Consider the following 19,737-nt stretch of genomic DNA (forward strand, 5'->3'; position numbering starts at 1 on the left):
ATAAAGGGTCTAATTTTCTATCTCTATTCCAGTCTCTGTCTCACAGTTCCCTAGACTCCAGAGGGGACTGGGTTTTACTTGATTGGACTTCTACTCAGGTTGGAGTTGGAGTTGGCCAGAGCTATGCTGTAAATTATTCAAAGTTATCCCACCTTGGTGCAACAGGAGAGTTAATCAAGCACAAGTCTGTACACACACACACACACACACACACACACACACAGTGCTGAGGAGATCTCATCAGGCAGATTAAAAACACCTGTGGGGACGTACAGCGGGTCATCTTCCTATATCATGAGTTAGGTATTAGTTTATTTCACACTGAAGCTCTTTTTTTACCAAAAGAGAAAACATTTATATTAGCTACTGCCATTAGTTCACTGAAGACACAGGCTAAACTTGTGATTAACTGATGTGAGATAATCTGCTGGTACCTCTGGTATATTGTGAGATATTGGAAGAGTATTGGGTGTGGGCTTTTTCAGTACAATATTTATGAATAATAAAGTGCAATTTAATGTTGCTATTTGGCAATTTGATGATGCATGTGTCATCACTACATTTGTTTCTATAATTAGAATTCACTGCAGCTACTATAGCACTATAGAAAAACCTTTTCAAGAGATGATGAGCAGCAAAAGCAAACTGAATGTAGGCAGCATATTAAGAAAAGTGGAAACATGAGCACAGCTTTGTTCATTATATTTGCAATGGACAAATAAGTTTTCTTTCAATTCTGAATGCAAGCAGGGAATGTGATATTGTTCATTTGATAAAGAGCGGGAATCCATTAGAAATGAAAAAAGCTTTTGCTTTGTGGCGTCTTGCTACTCCACAATATGTCACTACGTTAAAAGGTTTTAAAGCCTCACTTCGATAAACACAAAGTGAAAAAAATAGTGGGAAACATTTAATCTACCACCTTGTCCCTGCAGAAGTCCACCCGTGTATTGAGTAGATATAGAGGACTAGTTGTCATGGTCAGATTTATTTATAGAGCACTTTAAAAACAAACCAGGTTTGTGCATGCCAAAGTGCTTTGACACATAACATAATTGAGCAACATTCTCACAAGACAGGTAGTGAAATACATGCATAAACACAGAAACACACAAACATGCATACAGATTGTGTTTGTTTGGAACAATTCTAAGGGACATCCAACCATTTGTATTTCTCCACATAGCTTTTTTTAATGTTATTTTCTACACAGAGAGGACAATCACTCTCATACTGAGTAAAGAAACTGACAGTTTTATTGGACTGTGTTCTCCCTAAAAAAATGTAAGCATATTATATATATCTAACAGAAAGCATATTTTGTTGTTGCTTGTCCCATTTTTTACTTTCCCTAGTTCAAAACACAGTGCACGCACACACAAACACACACACACACACACACACACACACACACACACACACACCTAGTGTATGTCAGAGGGGAACAGACAGATGACACAAGGGAGAGAGACGCAGGCACTTTGACAGTATCATCAGAGATGAGACTTGATGATGTAACTGAGACGGCGTAAAACGTAACTAACAAAACAAACACAACTCACTGGCACCTGGAATTATTGAACAGAGGTTTTACTTGTTCCGAAAAGACGCACAAAGTGACATGTTTGTCTTCATAATGGTTTATCATTCTTCATTATTATTAATTATATACTAACTTAAAAATAAAACATTTTGTGTCAGAATTCTCAAACTTGGACAAATAAAAATTAGTTTCACTTATTATTTGCATTTTTTATACTTTATATTATATTTTTACACTCACCCTTTCCTCAATAACAAACATTCTAAAATGGAGCAATAGTTAATGACAGTATCTCTTTCTCTCCTTCTCGTACACACACACACACACGCACACACACAGTTTCAATATTTGATCCCACGCACATTCTGCAAAAACACATACAAAAAATATTTTATAATCAGTATTAAGTCATTCAAATAGCTGCTCATTCTGACAACACATTCATGCTTAATATGTGCCACTGCTTATTTCCCTGCATTAAACATATTAGCCACATGCAGACATACAGTGCAATGAAAAGGTTACTCATAACAACAACAAATATAAAGGTTATGGCTAGTTCCATATCAGTTAATAAGGGCTTTGTTTCACAACAGCAATTCTACGTTATAGCAAAGCCACACTTGCTTTCGCTTTTCAGCACACACACGTCTTGGGGAGTTTGGCAGCAGTCAGCCTATGACATTAGCTGTTGTGGGGACTAACTGTATCACCATAAGCATTTAGGGTATTTTTTCAGGTCTAAAGTCCCCAGAGCAGCCATTACTGATGCTTCATTAACTCCAAGAGATGTACTAATGTGCAGTTAAACACTAAAATAATCAACAAATGTATATCCCCAGCTTTCCTCCAAAGTTACCAAAAAGATTTAGTCAGAAAGAAGTTAATGTGATAGCAGGTTAATATGTATACCCCCCCTGTTTCCCTTGAAATCTTAAATAATTCCCCTGCTGGATTTTTTGATTATTTATTGTAATTTTGATGCCCCCTCCTGAAAAGAAAACATGTACACGTGTACATGGTCTGTACTTTTTCCTTGTATAAAAAGACTCTAGTCTGAGGCTTTACATATTAAGAATTAGAGGGTTGAGTCAATATGTAAACTGAGCAAGTCCAAAATAAAATAAAATTCCTGCAGTCAGTACGTTGAGATTAAAATGCAAAGCAGGTAATACAATACACAGATTGTGTCTCCAACATGATGAAACAGATAAACATGCGGTTAACATGCTATAGCTATCCAAAGAAAGACATAGCATTTTCATTAGGCAACCCATACAAAGCAATTAAAAAAAAGGGACAACCTGACATTTTCAAGTGCAATATCATTTTTTTCTTCACTAGGTAGTTCCACTACCAAAACAAAATATTCTTGCATTGCAGCTTATTAGCATTTTTAGCAAACCAACCAACCAATAAATGTAACTGAGAGCTAACTTGTTAGCTTGCACCAGGTAGCACCATTAATAACCAAACCACTGTGCCACTCCCAATGCTCCCAAACCTCGAGTGATAACTTCTTGATCAAAAGCAGAATAATTTTAAATAATGCATCTTTTTGTGTTTGTTGTTCACCGTGCTTTACTAATCTCTAATCATGAGCAACGCCCTCTGATTTATCAAGTTTGATTGAGCAAAAGTAAAAACTAGTCAAGATATTATGAAGATATTGTGAATTTTTAAATTGTAATATTGGTGGAAAAATAAGCTTTCTGTTCATAGTTGGTATGAAGTTGCGTTGGGAGATGCTGCAGCGCGGCAGTTTCAGTCAGTCCCGTTTGGCTTACCTTCAGCAGAGTTCAGACAATACAAACAACCAGCAGATGTCTCTGTTCAATCAACCTGCAGCTGCTGATAAGCTCTGGTAAACTGTTTTCAAATGTGTTCTTTTTCATAAAGAACCACAGAATGAACACTCAGAGGAAATACATTTGATTTATGAATTTCTATTTTTGATCATATTTTCCCATTCCTTGAGTGCGCAATAGTTACCTCCCAAAAAGAGAAACTTCAAATGTATTTCCTCTCAGTTTCACCATGGCTTTGTGTTCTATTACTGTATATGACGATAACAGGTATCCAGCACCGTTCACATGGTAACACATCAATGACTACGTTACTATTAAATTCCCTACTGCTTCAGCACAAAAGGAGATTTCTTGGGGACTACGCTGACTCAATGCAAAGCAACATAAGCAAAAGCTTGTTGCCATACTATCACACAATTTATTCTTTAAGTATTTGTTAGCTTTTTTCTTTATGTTTACAGGGGTATAGCTAAAGCCCATGATTATCCGTAGAAACTATAATAAAGTGTTTACTTGTTCTACAGCATAGTCAAGTCCCCTCACCAGGAGGAGCTGCCATCCTGTGTTAAACGACTTAATTAGCAATGGTTTCACTGGACAGTTTCAGAGCTGCATGGTCTAAATGGTATTTCAAGTGTCTTTTACATCCAGCCACTACAAGCTAACAGTGGGAGAAATACCGACGCAGTCCAGTTTTTCATGACAAGGTCACACGCATGCACGCACGCACACACACGGTCAGTGACAGAGGTTGGTGGGACGTAACAGAGGGTAAACGATCATACACACTCACACACACACCCACACACACACACACATACACACACACATATATAAACTAGGGCTCTCTCTCCTCTTGGCATGCTCTTCTGTTGTGGCAACACAAGAGTAGCCTTTGTATGCCATACGATTGTGACCAAGTATGAGCGTGTATGTGCATATTTGTTTCCTAGTGTCTGTCAGTTTATGCATGAGTATGTGTGTGTGTATGTGTGTGTGTGTGTGTCCTGGTATTTGTGACCTGTTTTTGAGCTGCTCTCACAATGTGCTGGCAGGTCAGTGCAGATAAAGGAAAGTGAGCCTCCTTTCTCTCCTCCCACTGTTGTATTGTTGTTGGGGCAGGTAGAGGGAGGTGAATGTACTTAATCTTACAATATGTCAGAAAAGCCCCATGTACGTCCAGTGGCATAGGTTTGAATCCTGCATCGTATTGTACCATCAAAGTTTTACTCTGTCTTGTCCCAAAAAAATAAATAATAATGTTCTCCCATTTTAAATTGGCTGAATGCCCTTTCGCTTGTCTGAGAGAACATCGTGGACTGAGAGCCTGGTAAAGAACACGTAGAGGGGATTTTCAGTCTACTTTGTCATTGTTGTTAGAGTGAACAGGCTGGCACTGGGCTGAGCACGAAGACGAGAAGGAGGCGGAGGAAAACGTTTTGGTGGTGGCAGAGGGTTCCCTGGGTTTTTGTTTCCAATGCAGGGCGATCACAGCCAGAATGCTGATGATGTGCACATGGAAGTACATAGACCTGGGAAAGAAAGGAGGAAAAGCAGAGTGTAACTTTCTCAAATGTTGATTAGTAGGAAAATGTGACCAAGTTACAGAGCAGGCCACCAAATATAATTTACCAAACAAAAAGGTGGAATATTTTTATATGTATAAAAAAAATTTAATTCTTGGGCACAGCTCAGCCAGTAGAAAGGGCATTGCTGGAATAGTGGCTCTTAATATACCATCTAAATGCCACTAAAAGCCTGTCAATACATTAATACAAGAGCCACAACAATTAGTCGATCAGGTGATCGACAGAAAAAATTTAGTATGACAGATTGTTGGATGGATCCTCAAAAGTACTTAAACTGAACACTTCAAACACATTTGTGGCAATACACTCTTTGAAGTCTGCTCCTGGGACAATGCTGCAAAAAATGTCCCAGGAGCAGACTTCAATTGATACAGCATAGTATCGCGATATTTTCCGTGGCAATATTGTATCGATACACAGACGTCAAGTATCGAGTTCAGTTGACTTAACAACAAGAAAAAGTCAAAAAAGAGAGTGTGTGCGACTGATTGACATGATGTGGACCAAAGCTGGGGAATATAATATGCTGTGGAAAGAAATTAGGAGCATCAACAAAGAGAAGCATCTCCAGTACACGACACGTGCAGCGGGCCCTCTTATACTACGTACAATCGGTGTGTTCACAACTTTTGGGCAGCACACAGATGTCCACACGGGGGTACGCAACGACCTTTGCAGACGTGGGCAGCTGAACCCACGCGGTCACACGAATGAGGCAAGCATGAATTGAGCTTAAGAGGATAGGTAGACTAAAAACAAGTATTACATACCTGTAATAAACCAAAGTGGGTTCTACTGCAAGAAGTAGAAAAGGCATGACCGTGTAGCAGATGGCCAGCTGGGTGGCTGCCCAAGTTAAGATGTCGTAACCCAGCTTCAATCCTCCGAAGCCCAGGAAGTAATGGCGAACAGACTTCCGTACCTGGTGGGGAGAGACAGATGAACAGTGAGGGATAAATAACTGTTTTCACACCAGTGAAATGATTGGTGTATTTGTTGATGTAATTCCAACTAACCCAATTAAGTTACATGATAAGATTTTATTACCTTCCTTAAAGAATAAATCTCAGACTGTGAGAATTTAGACTACTATAGCTGCAATATTTTGCTGTGATATAATAATACTAGAGCACTCACAGTTCGTGCTGCCATGGTGATGGGGATGGCAGTGATGAAGGTGAAATAGTACCCTGGATAAACACCGTGCCACAGCGCAGACAGGATAAAGGTCAATGCCAACCTGTGCTTGGGGGCTCGGTCATAACACACCCTGCAGAGACGAAAGTTTGTGAAATGGAAAGCTGAGTAAATGTTTTCTGACTGTGCTCATGAGTACTGAAGTTCACATTTGCAGCACTTACGTCTTGAGCCAAATCCCCGTTCGAATATTCCAGTTGTCTATAAAGGTCTTGAAGCTGGTTGCGGTCTGAAAAAACAAAACAAAAACAATAACCACTTAACAGTAACTGTGTGCTCCAATCCTTAAGTCACTGCTGGATTTTGACCAACATGAATCTGCATGAAATTTCACACAGTATAGAGAGACTATGTTCTGTGGATCATGTTAAACACTGAAGGTACCTCAATCCCCAAGATGTTGAGGTTGCAGATGAGGTTCCAAGATGGCTTTCCATTTTCATCCATGCCCAAGAAACCATAACCTGCAGCGTTGTTGATTGCATCAGCTGACAGGATGGAGGAAGGAGGAAGGGGTGGGATCACATGACCTCCATGGTAATAACATTGTAGCTCATGTTCCCATTATACCAGCTGTTAATTAGCTAACTACAACTGCACACACAGTGCCTCACCTAGCGTCCAGGCAAAGTAGAATTTGGGCCTTGCTGCTTGTATGGAGAAGAAAGCGTAGGTGAGCCTGGTGAGGAAGGGGGCATGGCTGACAAAGTGGGGGTCCACGTTGTACGTTATCGGCAAGGACCGAGTTACAGTGAGGAAGAACAGCATACAGCCGCAGCAGACCAGCAATTTCCAAGAGACAGCGCTCTGTAGAGAAAATCCAAGTCACTCCAAAATATTATATTAATTAGCCATTAAATATTTAATGTCAATGACTATATTTACGGCCATTAGTTACAATTAAGCTGGATAATTAATAATCCATTAATGTTGGAAAGATGTGTGTCACCATTTCAGAGCAAATATAAGATAAGAAGCCCAATATTGGTTTGTTGCTAAGCTCTAGTGAAACCATTCCCTATCTCCATTTACTCTCTAGCAAATCTCAGGTTACGCTTTTTTCTTCTTCTAATTACTGCTTTACGGTGAGATTATTTCAGATTTCAGACAGCATAAAGAATGTGACATTAGGCTGGTTTTCAAATACAAGTGAACAAAGCAGAGACAGTGTGCTCTGTCTCACAACACACCTCCTGATATGAGTGGAAAAGTCTCAGTGAATACAAAAATTTAACTACGAGAAGACTGCAAGAGAAATGGTCTAGCATAGACAGACAGATTAAAATCTACCCCTGCTATAGTCCCCGGTTATGATGTGTTATCAAATATAATCCGCAGCGGAAGCAGCAACTAGATATGCATTCATGAACTTACCAGAGGTGATGGGTCCGGTGTCTTATCGTAGCCGTTCTGCCCATTACATGTCCCCGAGTGCTGTCTGAGCCTCCTGCTGATGTGTCTGCCCGCTATGAAGTCTATGTAATCCTTATAGTTAGTACACGGCCCCACCAAGACACTCATGAAGTTCAGATTGTAACTCAGGTACTCAATGAGAGAAGGCCTCAAACTGCAGAAAGAACAACAACGTAGAACCCCTTTATTTTCAGTATGATAATACTGGTCACTTCAGGTGAAATGCAACAGTGTTACTGTTTATTTTCATCTAAGTTGGTTGAAAAACATGCCATTTATTTTCTTAATAAAAATTAACATTCAAATAGGGGTCCCTGTAAACCTTTATTATTGTTTGTCAGATAAAATGTTACATAAAAGGAAATATTCTGTGAATGACAAATAACGATTTTATCAAATTTACCATTTACCATCCAAATGTTATAATTCGCTTTGGTTTTGGTTCCTTTGGCCCTTCGATTACATCAGCTATGTTGCATATTAAAAGAAGTGGTATTATGCTCATTTTCAGGTTCAAAATCTTATTTAGGGGTTGTACCAGAACAGGTTTACGTGCTTTAATTTTCAAAAAACACCATATTTTTGTCATACTACACATTGCTGGAGCTCCTCTTTTCACCCTGTGTGCTGAACGCTTCGTTTTAGCTATGTGTGTGTGCTGCAGCCCGGTGTTTTAGAGGGTGTGTCAGACTACCCGCTTGGCAAGTGTTATATGATGCTGGGGCGATTCGTCAACGTAATCGATTACATAAATTCATCGACGCGTCGCTACATCCGGATTCTCCCGGACAAGCTCCAGCTACAAGACCGCGAAGTTTGGAGTATTTCAGACAGACACTCAACAACGTGCTGCTCCGTGAGCTCTCTGAACTGGAAACAGCTTCACTGCAGCACAACTGCTGTCCACAAATACGTGAAGCATGAACACGTCAAATGAAAGTATCCCGGAGCACTTTATCTAGACGGCAGCACCGCAAATCGTGTTTACATTCTGTCGCCACATAAGCACGGCACATTATCAGCATGAGGACACGTAGTCCGTTAAAATGTTTATTGCCTTCATGTTAAAAGCAATTTCTTGACAGCATGTCTGTGTCGTCAGGGATGAAAGGTAAACGGCTGGACTACAAACGAGCTGTTTTCAGGCAGTTCAGAGCAGTGTTTCTGTGGGAGATAGGAACTCCCTTTGGGCTGGACTTTGGCCTTTTTCACTTTGCAAACCTATTACATGAACAAAAAAGATATAAACTCAATAAAGGAGAGGGAAAAAGCCAAAAAGCATAATACCACCTCTTTAAAGAACCACGATTGAGTATTGATAACTGGTTGTGCATTGTAAACAGTTCCAAAAACCGACAAGTCAGGAAATCATAAAAAAAAGAAGCTTTTTAATAAGCTTATTGACTCCTGAAAGTAACATTGCTGCTTAAACATGCATCAAACTTATATACCAGTGTAATGTTTACAGTAAAACTAGAATTGATAAGTAAAGTCTGAATCAGAACTAATAAAAGTGATCCAAACCTACAGGGAGCATTTAAATCTTAAAGGAAGCTAACAATGGTGAGACAATTACCATCTTTAGAGCTGCAGGGTTTTCACACAAGAGCAACTCTATATGTTTTAGGTTTTAAATTTTATTTTGAAAAAAGGCATGCATGGTACACTGGTGAATATGCTTTTATCAATTCACATGCACAAAAATGTCATATTTTCCATGCAAAATGATCTTTTCTGAGTTTCCAGCATGCTCTTGACATGAACAAGCTATTCACCATTATTGCATCTCCTTGTCATTCTCCTTCGTAGCTAAAGGAAAAGAAAAAGTTATTTATTCTTTAAATAACGTGTTAATTCAGATGCAACCTTCTGTGCATACATACTTTGACAGGGACACTGGGTCCAGATACATATCAGTGCTACAGTGTAAACTATGTGTACCCCAAAGGTCAGGTTTTAAAGGCAATCCGCTATATTCAGTAGGAAAAAAAAGGAAGAATCACATCAGAGATCTCCACCCTGAGCACAGTGCTCAGACTTGTTTCCAAAAAGCATATCCCCTGAGGTTTTGTACTGTCACTTATAATTCCCACTAAATACAAAAAGACTGAGGTCAGTAGTATGTTTAACCACTGTAAAAACTTACTTTATAGCCAGAAGCTTCTGCTCCGGGGTCAGTTGTTCAGATTTCTTACACATACCTGAAAGACAAGGGATGAAGTCATCACTAACCTGTTTGGAAACTTCCATTTTGCTACTTTCAGCAAATAATAAAGTTAATAATGGCTGAATTCCATTTAGCTGCTTCAGTTTCAGGATCAGCATGCTGGTTGTCTGTCATAGTGTCATTACATTTGTGTAGAAGGGGTAAAAAGTGATAAAAATGTATGTAAATTGTGAGAGCATGTTGCCTCCACTATTTCTATGCTAACGTGTGCGTGTGTGTGTGTGTGTGTGTGTGTGTGTGTGTGTCCTCCTCTGCTTTACCGTCATGCAGCTGGAAAGCCAGAGTGGTGATCTTTTGGGTTACTATCATCAGAGGCCTGAGCAGGGGAAAAAAAGGATTTTATTGATTAATTCAATTGTAAATATCTGGGGGGAAAGCTGGTATCCACTGCTGAACACACACTGCAGGTAACTAATGTTAGACACTGACTTTGTGTATATTCTAAGGCGAAAAATTAAATAAAATTGTGCAAAGTTTTTAGGCAGGTGTGGAAAAATGCTTTTAAGTAAGAATGCTTTCCAAAACAGACATCTTAATATATTTATCAATGAACAAAATACAAAGTGAAAAATCTAAATCAAATCAATATTTGGTGTGACCACTTTGCCTTCAAAACAGCATAACCTCTTCTAGGTACAATTGCACATGAATGCATCCTGAATGTAGAAGGGAGTACCAGGGTCTCACTGTTTTCTGCCAGCTCTGAGTTGATGGCACTGCTGACCATCTTCCGATTATGCAGGGAAGTAAGCATTATGTGTCTTTCATCTGCTGCAGTAAGTTTCTTTGCAATGCGTCTAGGGTCCTCAACAATGTCAGTTTCCTTGTGCTTCTTGAAAAGAGCTTGGACAGCACATCTGGAAACGGCTTTCTGCCTTAATATGTCTGCCTGGGAAAGACCTTGTGTCTTGTTGCTGTGCTCAGTCTTACCATGGTGTATGCCTTCTGACAAAAGTAAAGTGTCTACAGCAACCTCACCTTGTTAGCAGAGTTTGGCTGTTCCTCACCCAGTTGGGATAAATGTTTAATCATACACCTAATGTTATGACTTCAAAATACCTGACTATGTGCAAGTGAACCTAGAAACCTCACACAGCCAGCCTGATATAAGTGGGCAAGTTTCTAGTACAGGAATTATGTTTTTAAATGTTGTGAAAGTCAGAAGACAGTAATCAGCATGTTTTGCTGATCAGCAGTAGGATGGTTTAGTGAAAGAAAGCACTTTTCAAGCCATTTGTTATATGGCTGACTTGAAACAAAGCATGTCCCAAGCAAACATCTACTGAGCCTCTGTCTGAGGCCAGTAAATCATTCATTCTCTTCCAATGCAATTAATTCAAATCCCTACATTTTCACTTTATCACTGTCCCTCTCTGACACCAGTACAGGCTGATCTTCATTTTGGCCAGCTCACAGTGTTGAAAAGAAATCCACGTCCTAAAGTTGATTACACCAACGGAATAGTGTTTATTAAGAGGATTTCATCTGCCAAATACTGTAGGATTTTTCACACGCAATGTAATAAACAGCACAATGCAATAACTTGCTTGCACTTTTAACACTCCTCCAGAACAACATACATTAAATAAAGTATACATTTCGGTTTTAGCTGTTTCAGTAAGTTACGCCGAAAAGTGCTGGGAGTGAGGCGACGGTGGAGGGCATTGAGGTCTTGTACAGTAAGTCTGAACACACTAGTTTCACGCCCCCTCTCCTCGTTTCATTCACAGATAGAGACCTCTCTGTCCCAAGAATGTGAGTGTGTGTGCACAAAGGCACACATAAACTACATCTCTCTCTCTCTCTCTCTCTGGTTCCTGTGTGTGAGTGGGCTGCATTGTGTGCACAGCATGGAAAACCGAGGCAGAGAGGGGCTGGCCGAGCGGCTGGCAGTGCCAGCTCAGTGAGAGTTAGCAGTTGGCTTAGGAGAAACATTTTCAGGGTGCTGGCCAGTATGTGCAACGCTCCAGCACTGTGGCCCACGGACTCTGTTTTTCCATGCAAACGCTAAAGTTGGCACTCTACACGCGACTGTGACCCAATTCAATTTCAGTTCTGCTGCCATGCATGAATTCGGAAAGGATCAGCTTACAGAAATGCTCACTGACAAACAGGAGAATAGCACACTGACTTCAGAGACAAGCTCTAGATTAATTGTGTTTGGCCTCCTTTAACAGGGAACGCAACACAGCATATCAGGGTGACAATAAGGACATAAAAGTGAACAACATCACATTAACAACAGAAATGAACTGTGTTAAAAAAACACTGAATAAACGTTTAAGTATTTCTTTTGGCACCGGATTACCGGATCAAAACCTGTGTAAGTAGTTAAACATATGCACACCATCTCTGGGATTCACAACCATTTATCTGTCCAATCTGCTTAAAGCTTAAAGAAGCTGGATCTGTAATTTAATAGAGACCCTGCCCAAGGCTGACTCACAGGCCTGGTTGCTCAACACCAAAGTCACGCGGAGTACAAGTGAGTGCTGCCAGTAAATTCATCCACTCCAGAACTGGGCAAACGTTGCTGAATACAGTCGACTGTCACCTTTTAAAGAATGACTGCACACAGAAAACACTGTTACCCACTTTATCTGGTATGAAGATTTCCAGTAAGACCATTGTTACCACCTCAGGCATTATCCTGACAAAACACATACATTTGCAGCTCCATGTTTAGCTAAATATTTGTCTGGTTTTTGTGAATCCCAGGAGGCCCAGCTCTCTCTATGAGATGTGGTCCACAGTAACTTTCTCAAAGAAACTGCATTCTGCCAATGTAAAAGCTATGAATTAAATGCCGTTGCAGTTCATAGATGTGGACAGAGTTTTTATTTCTAAATAGTCATTTTTGATGATGCAATGTTTCATTTCAAATATTAATGAGCAATGACAGATGAGTCACTGCCCATCTTCTGTTATAGGAATCCCCACCTGCGTTGCTAAGTTCTTCTTTTAGCACTTCTTAATGATCCTTACAGAGCCCAAAAGAGAGCATGTATTATGGTATACCAGGGTATGACTTTCAAGACACTCCTCTTTCTATTAAACTGATACAGAAATGCTGTATTGAGCGGATGTATTTAGAGCTGAAACGATTAGTCAATTAATCAATTACAACTATCAATTACAACTACTTTGATAATCGATTAATCGTTTATCAAAATAAAAAAAATTTGAAGTAAAAATGTGAAATATTGCTGGTTTAATCTTCTTAAATGTAAAGAACTGTTGCTATTCTTCGTCATTTATGATAAGAGTCTTTGGATTTTGGACTGTTGGTTGGACAAAAGAAGCTCTGATCTGAAGATGAAATTGTGATTTGTCATTTGTCATTATTTCTTGACATCTTACAGACTAAACGATTAGTCAATTAATCGTAAAAGTGTTGGCAGATTGTTAGTTGCAGCCCTAGATGTATTTTAGTGTAAACCCTCAGCGTAGGCGGGCGGCGAAGCGTGAATATACATTGAGGCAACGCGACTCAACTCTCTCTACTGTTCCCACCCGAAAAACTACCATGCACACGAAGCAGAAGACTGCTTGCGTACCCCACCCCCACCCTCCGCTGTTTTACACAAATACGTCACATACCGTACATACCCCGGTAAAATGTTAGGGAAGGTATAAACGAAAAAATAAATGCTGCCCAAGCCTAATGTCATGTTGTTATTTAACAGAAACCCTTCCCCTAAAGAGAAACATACTAAAGACTAAACTGCCCACTCCTTTAGAAGCAGGCTCGTTTTAACACAACAAAGTTGCCAGGCGGCAACGAGTACTTTAGCTCTGCCTGGCTGGACAATGTCAATGGTCCACACTGCTGCTTTTTAATCAGTGGTGTTGTATTTACACAGGGCCGTAGCACTGTTGACTGAGTAACCAGGTACAACGCAGTTTGGAAATGTTAACTGATAACATACGAACTGAAATGACTAATATACTGTCACCAAGAAGGTGTGGCAAACAGGGAGGAAAAGGGGTGAGACAGCCGAGTGACCGAGTGAGTTTTTGTTCCCCTCACCCAGAGAAGTCAGTGGACAATATTCCATAATTAAAGATGAAGACTCTGCTCACTTGGCAGGCGGTCAAGTAGCCCATAGCCGTCACCATGGAATACCTGTGTGTGGAGGAATGAACAAAACTAAATCAGACAAAGGACAATTAAGGTGCTATGGTCTTAAATGCAATACCTGTACATATTACCATGTAGGGCTGCCACTATACACAAGAAATGTCTTTTATTATATAATCTTATGTTGGTAAAGCCATAAGTCGTAAGAGATTACATACTGGAATTTGTATCACATTGGCAGGATTTGCTAAATACACAGCTTTGTGTCTTTGCCTTTTCGCCGCAGAGATTTTACACTGAGGGAACATCTAGAATGACTGATGGGATAGTTTGGGTTTGTGGAAATGGTGCCGTTTTCTCTGCACAGTGTTTCTTATGTATCTCCATGCAGATGGGCTTGGGTTAGCTCAGTTCATGGATGTCAACTGTATGTGACCAAATAACAATTTATTAAAGAATTTAATACTTACCTTAATGGCATCAATTTTCCTTTAAAAATGTCCGTCTAAACATAATTTTACTTTTTCATTTGCAAACCTTTTTGGTGTGCATATCGGATAACAATCTTTTAGAGGCGTACTGTACCCTGATGTATGAGAGGAGCTGCTACTATGAAAAGTCATAAATACAAACATTATAACGTAACAGAATGACTTCTCATTTATGTTTAAATGGGAGTGCCCTAGAGTTTCCTGGGTGATAAAGAGGTGTGTGATGTAGTATGTATGTTACTTATTATGTAACCCGGAACACACTTTACACTGTGTTTGGCTTCTACTTGTATGGAACAATACCTACATGACACAAAACTATATGACATACTACAACACACATGAAGAGGCATTTCTTTATACTCACAAAGCTATACACATGGCTGCAAAGACAGAAATAGGCATTTGAACACGCATAGACACACAGTCTCACTATCTCCATTGATCTATGAGACTGGTCTGGCTGGCATGTCTGGCTGCCTTTCGCCTTAGGTATTGTACATTAAGTTTGTTTTAGTGACAGGTTTAGTTCATGCCACACATAACAGGAAGATAATGGGGCAGAGTGCATCACACTGTTGTCTGGGTTGGAATGTGTAGGGATGACTTTAAGAGGTAAATTCTAAAGAAATCTATGTTGTACAGATTTAAATGTCAAAACTGTTCACTATCTAGACTAAGCCATCTGCCTAATCCACCAGACACACAGTTATGACATAGATTGTGATCAGGGGTCAGATTCTGGGCTGATCTTGTCTAGACAAGTTTTACTTGAAGACAACAGTAACTACAATTGTAAAATAATCAGAATCAGCTTTATTGACATAGGTTTACACATGCAAGGAATTTGCTGTGGTGTTTGGGTGCTTAACAATAAACAATATACATAGCAGGTAGTGATATATAAGAAAAATAAAGAGAGAGATTTAATTTGGAGATGCTGCCGTTCTGACAGTTCAGCCTGGTCTAGAAACAACACTTGTAGCAGACTTAATGATTATGGAATACAACAGGATTGTGTTTGTCTATAACCAAACCAACCAGGCTACCAGACAGTTATAAAGATCAGCTGCAGAAGTTTTCACAGTTGTTCACACTTTCCCATTCCAAACATCTGGCAATGACTGGCAAAGAACATACTAAATTCCACCTAATATTTTAAATGTTTACATGTTACAAAATCTAACACATTTCAGTGCTGTAACATTTAAAAATTCATTATATAGTCCCAACATTTTGCCTCCATGGCATGGCTTTATCTCACTTTTATCCGGTTTTCCCTTTGAAGTATGAATACCATCACTTACCTGTGTACATTGTTGATGTCAGCTCTGATGATTACCAAGTAGCTTGTAACCACCACTGTCAGGATGTGAGCTGAGTACCTGCAGAAAAGGAAACACACTACCATAAAATGTGCAACATAACTGTTATTTAAATAATACAGTGTTTTAAAATCGAAGTGGGCTGTATGTCTGTGATACGATACAGTGAGTATCAGTGCAGCCTAGAAATGTTACTGAAACATGTTACTGATGGATGAAATGCCACCACAACATTTCTCCTGTGCATCTCCTTTCTGTGCACTCTTATTGTCAACAGTCCTCCTATAATTATAAGCCTGTGGTGCTGCTAACAGCCAGCACAGGACCCGGCACACTGGGTCATGTTGGCAATCATGTTGGTAACTTAGGCAAGTTACTCACACGGTGAAGAACAAAATTAAGAGGTGCTGCATCATATGAGAGACACTAAATGGAGTACTGCTTGAGCGTTTCTCTGTCAGTCTCATACACTACCATCCAAAGCAGAAGATGAGAAAGGCAATGCCAAGGAGAGTAGCCACAGCGTGCCTGACCAGGGGAGTGGCATGGCTGGGACTGAGGTAGAGACGAAACCAGAAGGCAGCAATCAGGGCAAACAGCTGGCACGCCAGAAAATTCACCTGTTCCAGAGAAATAGGGAGTAGGATGGGAGTTTACACAAGCTCACAAATATTAAACCAAATGTCATCTTTTTTAGTAAAAGACTCCTAATACACATATTCTGACAGCAAGGTTATTTGACTTTTCCCCACTTTCATCATCCTCAGTGGCCTATCGATTCCAAAAGTATGTAGCCTAATAAACTTTGCAAGTCAGTTTCTGATGCCATTTTGTGGAGAAATCTAAACACCAAAATCCTGTAATCTCAGCTACAATGTGGGCGTCGATGACCTTTGTGGAGTAACTGCACGTCTCTCTAACATTACGACACAGGACATTGTTTTTTATAAAAACAACATAACTTGGGAAATGCCGTTTTATTGATTTATGGGCAGATACTCCTACCTGATCAAGAGGGAAACCCAAGAATTCACTGACAGGCAGCAGCCACTTGGATCCGGTGGTATTACACGCAGAAACGTTACTGTCTGCGCGCTCGCCCATCCTACGTAGTTTTGCTGTGGCAACGCCTTAATGTTCCCGGGTGTCTTTTTCCTTCTTTTTTAGCTGACTATTTTCTATTTTCTCTGACTGAAATACATTGTTTGACCGAGAGGCTCCGTGACAAGTCAAACCAGTTCACAGTATGTTACAACAGACATAAAACAACTCCTAGCACGCCCAACTCTCCCTCCTCTCCTCTTCTCTCCTCCTCCTCTTCTTCTTTGACCTCAGTATCAGTCAAGTGATGCAGAAAGAACACAAAGAGCTTTTCCGGTCATTGCTTCCAAAATAAAAGCCAGTTAAAATAAGGGTTTTATAGCATACAAACAGAAAACACATAACAATAATTCCCGTAAACATACACGTTGTTTTCCCCCACAATATACTCCCAGACCTGCCACTATAAAAAGCGTCGTTTGAATTACAATAACGTTCACACTGATTCACTCATTTAGCCTTTGTGTGCATATTCCTGCTTCTCAAAAGTGATCTGTGCTTTTATTTTAACAACAAACTGTAATTTAGTGAGTATTATAGTTAAAGAGAAACATTTGTGGGTAGAACAGTTAACTAGGACATTGCAATGTGTGACATGAATATGTAGCCTAACGTGATATTTAAAAACAACAAACAAACAAACGAAAGCCCTTTCACCTTACTTCCTGTGTCATTCAGGGTCTCTTTCAAGCTTGGCACAAGTTGGGACCGTTGGGACCAGTCGCTATTTCCTACGTCCCTATTTAAAATCTGTGTTTTGTTTGGGACTCTTGCTGACAAAAAATATTTAGGCCTATTAAAGAGATGACACCTCCTGCTTTGTTAACGTTTAGGTATGAGGTAGCCCAGATCATGTGTTAAAACTGTGTGTGTGTTGCAGAAGGTATGAAGAAAGGTCATCTGTGAAAGGACTGAATGTTTTTTCCCGACAGACCGTGGCTGGCAGAGCTAAGAGTCATAAGGAGAATAAATATCTATTCGTTATTGTGGAGTGTTGCTGGGAGTCATAATTAATGCCCAAGTGTCAAGTCTTATCAGTGGCTCCCTGAAAATACACTGAGCACTTTTTGTGCAGCGTCCAAGGGTGACATGTAAAATGGGGCATCAGCTATGAATGTTAGTTTTTCTGATAATAAACAATTAATGTGGCATTTAAGAGATTCTTAAACCTCCTCAGTGGTAGTCTTTTCAACCTGTATATCATAATACCACCACAATTCACAATCTATTTACAGGGAGCACATACATTCTGACCTATTAATCATGTGGGTTACTACGATAGCGGTATGCAACGTGTTATATGGCCTGAAAACAGTACAGACCTATAATGTAAGCACTCGTGGACAAAGTATTAAAATCCTTTACTCAACAGTAGAAATACTACAATGTAAAATATACTCCATTACAAATAAAATTAACAATTTAAATGCTTACCTAATTTGGTATTATCAGCTAAATATAGTACAAGTACTTATTATGCAGAATGGCCCCTTCCAGATCATTATATTATTATATGATTATTATATATGCATTAACGTTTAAACAGCATTTTAATGTTGTGGTTTGTCAAAATGGGGATTATTATATAGTTATTATAACTATTCTATATACTATTGTGTAGTTAATCTATAAAAAGTACATGATATTTTTACATATTCGTTCTGTACAATCTTAACTATAGATGTCAAATAAATGTAATGGAGTAAAAAGTAGAATATTTCCCTCCGTAATGCAGTGGGGTATATCATAAAATAGAGTTCAAGTAAAGTACAAATACATCAGAATTGTAAGTAAGTACAGTACTTGAATAAATGCACATAGTTACAGTCCACCACTGAATGTAAACCTTTATTGGCAAAGATACACTAATATTTGGACAAGACAGTACATACTGTATACCTTTGGTAGGTTTTAGAAATGAATATGTCAGTTTTATGCTAACTTGGGAAAGCTTCCAAATATGTGGCGATATGCAAAATCAGTGACACATCTAAACATTTTAATGATGCTCTGTACTGAATGGCCGTCTGTGAGTTTGCTCTATAGTTCAGTGCAGGCTTGTAAAACATATATTTAATTAGACCCATCAGGGCTAAACTGTTCGTTCGCCAAGTCCATTTCTACTTGTTGTCAACATTATGCTGAGGCACACAGCTAAAGCTGGCTTCATGTCCAACAATGTACTTGACACATATTAAAGATCAGAAGCACTGAACAGAAACAAAGAAGCACAAAACAAAAAAATTTGCAAATGTTTAAAAAAAACGTACTCCACATGAAATAAGTAAGGAATTACATAGGGGTTCCTGAAGGAGCTGTGCAGAAAACATAAAGCACGAAAACAAGCATCATACCTTGATGCCTAACAATATTCAAGTTCAAATTATACCATCTTTTATGAGGTAAATAAAGGAGGGTGCATTTTGTATTTTACTAGATTTGTTAAGTTGTATTTATTGTTATCACCACTTTTCACTTCGCAACCTTTTATCTTAAGGATGATCTTGTCATTCTGATGCATAAGGTATCGCAACAACATCTGATCTCTACTACTGTTGTAAACTTTAGAACAGACAAAAATTTTGTGACACGAATATACTGTCTCACTACACGCATAATAAAAATATCAATTCAGATAATGCCAAAAGATTATTATATTGTGAATAACTGGCCACATTTATGAAGTACATAATCGTGCTTTTTGTTCTGTTACAGGATGCCTAATTTACCATTTCACCCTGCCTCTTCAGCACACTTTGGTCACTTGCGCCACTTAGCGACCTGTCAGGGAACACGCGAGGCATGACAAGTGACGTCCCCTGTTTACATCTGCCAATGAACACGTGGCGCACCAAATCCTGAGCTGTTATTGGTCAAAATGGCAGTAATATGGGTGGGGACTCTTATGTGAAGCACCAATCGCGTATGGCATGTAAATTCTGTTTGAAACTTTCCCGGGAAA

The 19,737-nt window shown here is 39.3% G+C and overlaps 1 protein-coding gene across 1 annotated transcript; it reads right to left on the reverse strand.

The window, feature by feature from the left end:
• Positions 1-969: 969 nt before the first annotated feature.
• mboat1 (membrane bound O-acyltransferase domain containing 1) lies at positions 970-16,978 on the reverse strand. The gene is made up of 13 exons (XM_046044411.1): positions 16,680-16,978; positions 16,149-16,294; positions 15,657-15,734; positions 13,808-13,903; positions 10,038-10,093; positions 9,697-9,751; positions 7,512-7,704; positions 6,752-6,944; positions 6,522-6,625; positions 6,302-6,366; positions 6,078-6,210; positions 5,711-5,862; positions 970-4,883 (listed from the first exon to the last, which is right to left on the reverse strand). The coding sequence occupies exons 1-13, from the start codon at positions 16,776-16,778 to the stop codon at positions 4,706-4,708; spliced, it is 1,548 nt and encodes a 515-aa protein (XP_045900367.1). The 5' UTR covers positions 16,779-16,978; the 3' UTR covers positions 970-4,705.
• Between the last annotated feature and the right edge of the window lie 2,759 nt (positions 16,979-19,737).

The sequence above is a fragment of the Micropterus dolomieu genome, linkage group LG03, assembly GCF_021292245.1.
Source record: "Micropterus dolomieu isolate WLL.071019.BEF.003 ecotype Adirondacks linkage group LG03, ASM2129224v1, whole genome shotgun sequence".
NCBI classification, from domain to species: Eukaryota; Metazoa; Chordata; class Actinopteri; order Centrarchiformes; family Centrarchidae; genus Micropterus; species Micropterus dolomieu.